The sequence below is a fragment of the Octopus bimaculoides genome, chromosome 6 (assembly GCF_001194135.2).
Source record: "Octopus bimaculoides isolate UCB-OBI-ISO-001 chromosome 6, ASM119413v2, whole genome shotgun sequence".
NCBI lineage: Eukaryota > Metazoa > Mollusca > Cephalopoda > Octopoda > Octopodidae > Octopus > Octopus bimaculoides.
In genome coordinates, this window is record NC_068986.1 from 26,140,195 (window position 1) to 26,147,803 (window position 7,609).

General features: G+C 30.8%; 1 protein-coding gene across 1 annotated transcript in view; it reads right to left on the reverse strand.

Annotated features, from left to right (window-relative positions):
- The window catches only part of LOC106880734 (uncharacterized), a 212,624-nt gene that overhangs the window by 52,499 nt on the left and 152,516 nt on the right, over nucleotides 1-7,609 (reverse strand). Inside the window, exon 13 of the mRNA XM_052968657.1 lies at nucleotides 6,933-7,097. Coding sequence (XP_052824617.1) covers nucleotides 6,933-7,097 — 165 coding nt within the window. The remainder of the gene's footprint in view (nucleotides 1-6,932; nucleotides 7,098-7,609) is intronic.

Consider the following 7,609-nt stretch of genomic DNA (forward strand, 5'->3'; position numbering starts at 1 on the left):
ATATATATATATATATATATATATATATAGCTGGTATTCATTAATAGTCAGTTGAAATGCAAAATTGGCAGTAGCAAGATTTGAACTGAACAAAAAAGAAAGGAATCTATATGAAAACCAGGTAGAAAACACAAAACTTTTGTTATTTAAGGTACATAAGAATTACCTATAAAATAACATTAGCTTTGACTGGTTAAAAATAGCAGCCAAATTACCCTCAAATCATACCCATCTTAAGGAAGGAAAGACACACTGGATCATGTGGTCCCTGATACACTGTGAATGAACAGAAGACAAAATAGTTACAACTAGAATGGTTTTGATCATAAGTCTACTGAAATAGGGTCAAGCTGAGGCAAAACACACACACACACACACACTTAAGTTACATGAATCCCTCTAATACTGGTTAGTTTTAGCAAATGCAAAATTAATATAATAAATCTAAAGCCTGACATAACATAATTAGATAGGAACTTTATTCTTAAATTTATTATTTACATTTATAGGAAAAGACTTATATAGGATAAAACTTCATAGTTGAGGACAAAGGAGTTGATGATAGTTTATAGATGAAAATTATATATCATTGCAAGTCAATAAACCGAATCTAAACATTTCTGTAAAACTATCATGGAACAACAGTAGTAATTAATAGATAGTTTCACATGAGAAGCAATAAAAACGTTGAACAAGAAAACTATGATTTATAGGTATTGCCTACGTACATGATAGAAAGTGCAGTAGGAGTTGTGATAAGAAAATTGGTAATTAAAATGTTGCCTGAGTAGGCAGGAAAAACAAAGTCGGCAGCATTTTAGCAATTTTTGTAAGTGCATTTAGCTCTGAAGATAATTCTGTATATTACCGAGAGACTTCTTATAAATATTCACAAAATAATGATAATAATAACAACAACAACAACATAGATGATTTTGTTCATTTCCCATGTCTAACCTACTACAATAACAATCTAGTATGATATTATTAATAAAAGTGATTAAAAAAAAAAGTTGTAATAAGCATTCATAAAACTTGTAATACAAAGTAATTCATACATTCAATGAGGAATTGATTCCAGATACACTAAGATTGGCAGTAGGTGGAAGACCTGTCAACTATACTCTCACTCTTGCTCTCTCTCTCTCTCTCTCTCTTACACACATATACAGATCAAAGTATTTATAAAATTGACTAAGATAAATGGCCATAGCATGAAAAGATAGACTTGTAGTAATAGAAGGATAAAGAATTTAGAAATACACCTACTTTGACACACAAAGTTGTTACATAAATGTCCACTGCCTGTATAGTAATGCTGTAGCTATCCCTACACATCAGTTTTCCAACCCTCTCCTTGACACAAAAAGTCAGGTGTCTGACTCATGTTCTATTGTACATGATATAAATGATTACTAAAATTAAAACAATTTGACCAAACAATGGCAACATCAGCACCTATTATACGTAGAAGGGTTGCTTACACTGTCATTGAAATATTTTGTAACAAATGATCACTAAAGTAAGTTTATTAATAAAGCTAGTTAAATACTTGCCTTCAACAAATTTTAAAAAATACACTTGCTACTCAAGATGCAAAGTGAAAATCCTCATAAATACATATATATATTCATAAATATATGTATATGTGTGAGTGTGTGCATATATGTGTGTGTGTGTGTACACAGGCATACACACAAATATATATGAATGTATTCAAATGTATTTATAAACACACACACACACACACACAATCAAACAACTGCTGTTAAAACAGTAAATTTTAGCGCCTAAAATATCTTGTTCCATTTGTAGATTAGCTTTGTCACAATATGGAAGAGCCAAAATCAGATATTTGTACAACTTCATAGAATCTGGTCTCAGAAAGTGTTGAAATACTGATGCTGTCTATCCATTAAGAGCCCTCTGGTAAAAATCGCTGTTCCACACAAGAGTATGTTTTTATCAAGGTCCAAACTAACTTTCTCTATGATAAGGCTGTGGGACTCCATCCTTAACATGAATTTGGCTAGAGCGAAAATTTTATTTGCTGACTAGACTGGTCAAGGATGTTCATGTACAGAAGTTGGATGAGTCTTCCTTTCTACCAACTGCTCCAATTAAAAGCTAAGACTAAGAAATATATTAATTTACCTTGTGATACAATCATAAAGCTAATCCCAGGCTATGGTCTCAACTCTAAAATCCATGTGCTAAAGGCAAATCATAAACATTTCATTTCTACACTTTTGAAATTTTGTCTCTATGAGCTGAGGGTTTGTTCTGAGGCAGTTTGACCACTAATTATTTGCTTCATTGAGTAAAATGAGAAAGAGCATTTTGCTCTGTGAAACCTCCTATTATAAATGGAAACCCTATCTCATACATGAAACCTCATTCATTACTGATTCAGGATAACATGGTACGCACAATTGTGAACCATGTTGTGCTTATCACAGGGTGATCTGTGATAACATGCTTTATGATCAGTCAAAGAGTCTGCTTGGAACACAAAAGCATTCCCCAGCAACCACCCACAGCTACCCACAATGCACTGACTATTGTAATGCTCACAAGACAATGTTGTGAGGCTGCATATTTTTTTATATGGATTTATGTACTCATATCTATCAAAATGGTACAAATAAACACAAGAAACACAGACATCTGATCTTAACAAATGACACAGATGAGTGTATTCTCAACAGCAAAAAGTAGAGATAATAAAGAAAATACACAACAGTGGAAGCTTCATTGCTATGGGCTGAAAGTTTGGTGTCAACCTATCATTTGCTCCACTTACAAAGTGCATGGAGTAGACTCATTATCACTGTTTTTTGGAGTCAAACCTCTGTGATAAATGAAGATAGATGTACTTCTTTGAGAACATGGTATAACCTGCACCAGCTTCAGTTAATTGTTCACGATCATTACTTAGCTTGAACATTTCTTCAGAAATTTTTAGTTGTGCTTTGTTAAGTTTAAGAGACATTAACTTAGCTGTGGATTATTACTGAGGCAGACCATAAGATCAAATATCATCCACCAGTTAAGTTGCCTGATAAAGACTGCCTTTTGTTGAGTAACAATAAATGCTTAATTAAAGGAGACTAAGCTTGTAAACCAATACAATCTCAAAAAATGTATTTGTATCAATGTACAAACATACAACACAATTTATGTGTGTGTGTGTGTGTGTGTGTGTGTGTGTGTGTGTGTGTGTGTGTATGTGAAAAGGTGACTATGTGGCTTTAGAGTTTACATCATAATAAATGGTTTCAGGTTCTATTTTAGATTATTCCTTATGAAGCACACGTATCATTGTCATCATTTTAATGCCCATTTTTCTATGCCTGCATAAAACAGAATCTTCCGAGGCAAACTTTCTAGAGTCAGATACCCTTTCTGTCACCAAGCAAGGTAATAGTTCCCCATGAGTAAACAAGTTTTTCACAGAAGATTGGAAACAAACTTGTTTACAACCATCACACAATATCAAGGCAAAGGAACACTTATACACATAGTATGTGTGTGTGTGATGGGCTTCTTTCAGTTTCCATCACCCAAATCCACTCACAAGGGTTTGGTTGGCCAGTGGTTATAGTAAAAGACACTTGCTCGAGGTGCCCTGCAACAGAGCTGCAAGTTTCTTAACTAACAGTCATACCCGCACCCCATCCTCATTTGCAAATAGTTCTGTTGAAAAAGTTAATTCCTCTTTCAAGCAATTATGAAAATAATTAAATTTTTAGAACTTTTAAGTCCAAGAAAGAAGGAAGAAAATTCCAGATATGCTCTTAAACAACAAATGAGTCAACAAAGGAACCTTAGATGGTTATTAACCTAGAAATTGGAACCATATTTCTTTTAAATTATACTCTACTGTCTAACTAACTAAAAAAAAAAAAAAAGACGATATCCAAGACAACATTAAGTAATGTCATATTAGCTATAAGATGCCTGGAAAAATGAAGAGATTGGCTGGTCATGGCTGGAACACTTTTGACCATAGATCTACTTCATCAGGCTCACAACAACAACAAAATAATGAAGAAATCACAATCTCATTAGCATTCAACAATTTTAATGAGAAGTATAGTTACAAAGAGTAGAGAGTAAAGGTAACTTCCCAGTAAAACCAGCCATAATTCCTATTTTAATTCACTTATCAACACTAATATCTTTTTACAAAGACTTAAACATCACAAACTCAACTTTCCTCCCCTTATAAATATGAAATATCAAGCCAATTCTTTTAGAAAACTCAATATTACATTAAAAAAAATCTTTTATATTTATAGTTTACATCTAATTGAATAATTGAGCTAGTTATTTTCTTTTCTTTGTAATATTAAAACCAGAATTGAAGTTTATTCCATAACATGGCAGTTACTATAATATTATTTCAATCAAAAGGAAAAAAACCTTGAAATTTGACAGGTGACAAACAAGACTGAATAATTCAATCATTAAGACTATTTTAACATGATAACTAGATTATAGATAAATTGATCCCCAGAACACACAGAAATGTTTCAGTAATTTTTAGCCAATCAGAGACTTCTTTCAGAACCATGTTACTGATTTATAGCAAGTGATACATTGAAACTTAGGAAAGAAATGGAATATATTTTTATGATAGTTTTTGTTTTGTAGTTTTTTCCCCCCACCACTTCTATTGACTTCCCAGAGAAATGGAAGAACAGCAGGTGTACTATGTCAGTTATAGAATGTCAAGGACATAGTTGGGAAGATGCTGCAGTAAACTAAATGTAGAAATAATTGATAATTCTAAATAAATATCTGTTTACAATTTCATCTGTATGTTCTAGAACAAAGACAATTTATATTTCCTTAAAAAAAAAAAAATCAAAGTATAGAAAGTATGAAAAAACAATTCACTAGTATAATGATAAAATTAAGTTGAATCTTTGCCCCCAAATTTTATTGAGTGTAGGAATAAAAGAAGTAATATATTTTTTATTGCATATAAAAATTTTACAGACAAACAAATGAAATATAGCTAAACCAATTTCGAATGTTGAAAAAAAAAAAAAAAAAATTGATTTAATGAAGCAATAGAAAACAGACAAACCAATAACATTATTAACACCAATGAATAAGGGATGATCTACAAATAGGTAACTAAAATGTGTTCTGCAACAGTTCAGACACCATCATACTGATACATGTTGCATCAACAGATGAATGTAATGTAGTTGCTTGGCTACACACTCAAAGTATATTGTTCTGTTAGAAATATAATAACCAGATTGATATTTCTTGTGAACCAGCAAAGTAATTAAAAGAATAATTTCAAGTTATCAATTTACATAATTTGCTTTCTTTCTTTTTTTCTTTTAATGTTTCTTTTAGCAAGTTACAGCACAAGCATTTCACAAAATAACTTCTGTCTGAAATTTTCTGTGAATTGATCTAATACTTTTTAAATCTTTTTTTTCTTTCTTCCTACTCTTACAGAATAAAAATCTGAAAACACCTTGCTTGGATGATTTGAGAAATAATGAAAGGATTTGATGTAGACATAATATAATAAAAGAGAATGATAAACTATATTGAGAATTTAATTAAAAAATCTTTAATCATTATTCATAATAATCAAGTTTGGATCACCAATAGTATAAGCATAGTGTTATACTTTCGTAATATTAAATTCTTTGTATTATTATCATCTTAAATCGTCATCATCATTATCAAAAGGTCATTTGTCTACCTGACAAAATTTATTTTACCAACAACATACTTTAATTGATATAGTTCTTTACTGTTATTTTCCTTGCTTTATCTTTGTATTTCACAGACAATGCTTTCCTGAAATTGTCTGACAGTGCTCTGTCTATTGCTTGAATCTGTCCAGTATACCTATGTGCTACTCAACGTTACGTTAGAAAATCTGTTATACTCTGTGGATCAGGGACTTAAAAAAGTACCATTCTGTATATAGAGTTAGTCAAAATGGTTACAAATTTTCTTAATTATAATTTTTATCAGCCAATTGTATTATTTACTTATAGCTTTAAATATAATAAAAAAATGTTCTGTACACAAAAGTCTTATTTTATTTTTTAAAATAATGTAGATTTGAGTGAAGAACTAGATAGCATATTATCATAAAGTTGGACAATGTCACAGTAGCACTGTCTAACTTAGGAGAAAAAGCAAGGGCTTCATTGCATACAATGACAAAGATTCTGAAGAAACAAGAAGTCTTCAGAAAAACCACTTCAACTGAATAATTTCCATTTTAATAGAGAATTCAAGTTGAAGAATTACTGGACATTATAGAGTGAATATCTACAAGGACATGATCAAATTCACTTGGTACAGGAATGTCACAATGTAACGTTGCAAAACTTTTACATAATGATGGTTAATTGAAAACATTAAAAGATAAGATTTTCTAAACAAACAAAATTAAGAAACAAATGAATTTATGAGAGCTAAATTCTACAATATTATACAACATCTTGAATGCTGAGTAAAATGTATATTACCAAAAAAAAAGAAAAAAGACTTGATTGAACACATTGCTATGGTAAACTCCCTTTTCCAGCTTTGTTTTAATAAAATATTGAAAATCTACTTTTATACACTGAATTAAAAAAAAATTGCAATTATTTTTGATAACCATGTATATTCTTATTAGAAACAACACAACTAAGGAAACCAGAAACTTTTTTCTGTATAATTAATAACCAATTAGGATGATCAATATTGATCCAGATATGATATTGAGCAAGCTTTGCTCAAACTTCATAATTAAAGTTATTGTTGAATAACACTAGGTTAGCTCTGATCAAGTTAAAAAACCTTTGATTACATGTCTGAATAATCAGAGCTAATCTAAAGCTAAACAACAATTGAATAATTTCTGAATACTAACGAAATTCTAAATACATAAATGAACTCACCTCGTCAGATTCAAAGACATGACAAAGAATCTTCGCCTGTTTCTTTCTTCGTAAAGATTCATCCCCCGGGCTGGAGAGGAGACGCCGGCGAGCCATGATTACCAGGATGTCGCCAATGTCAGCAATATATGATATTGTCCGTAAGGAATGATCCATCATGATTTCCTGTAGAAGGGAAAAATTTCAATGAAAAACAAGTTTTATAACATTTACCTAAGATGGGGTAAAGAAATGAAAAGAGCTAAAGCAGACAAAGATGAGTACTATGAACAACTCATTCATATAAATGAGTTGTTAAACATTTTAAGCAAGAACCTCAACAAAAAAATTATATATTTAGTATAGTATATAGCAACAAATAGAAATGGTGGAAAATAAAATTACACACATATATATACACACACACACACACACACACAGACATTATGCAACTTCTGTCCTTTCATCATACATTTATTAATATTATGCTTTGTACTTTCTGGTTCATATAAGAATCTAGAGCAGGGGACATCACAACCCTTGGCTATTAGAGCTTACTACTATACTACTACTGTGAAATATAAGTATATATTGAGTTCTAGCAACTGGTTATTAATACTGATATGACTAAGCAGAATCATTACATTATATATACATAAAAGTGTGCACATATATATATATATATATATATATATATA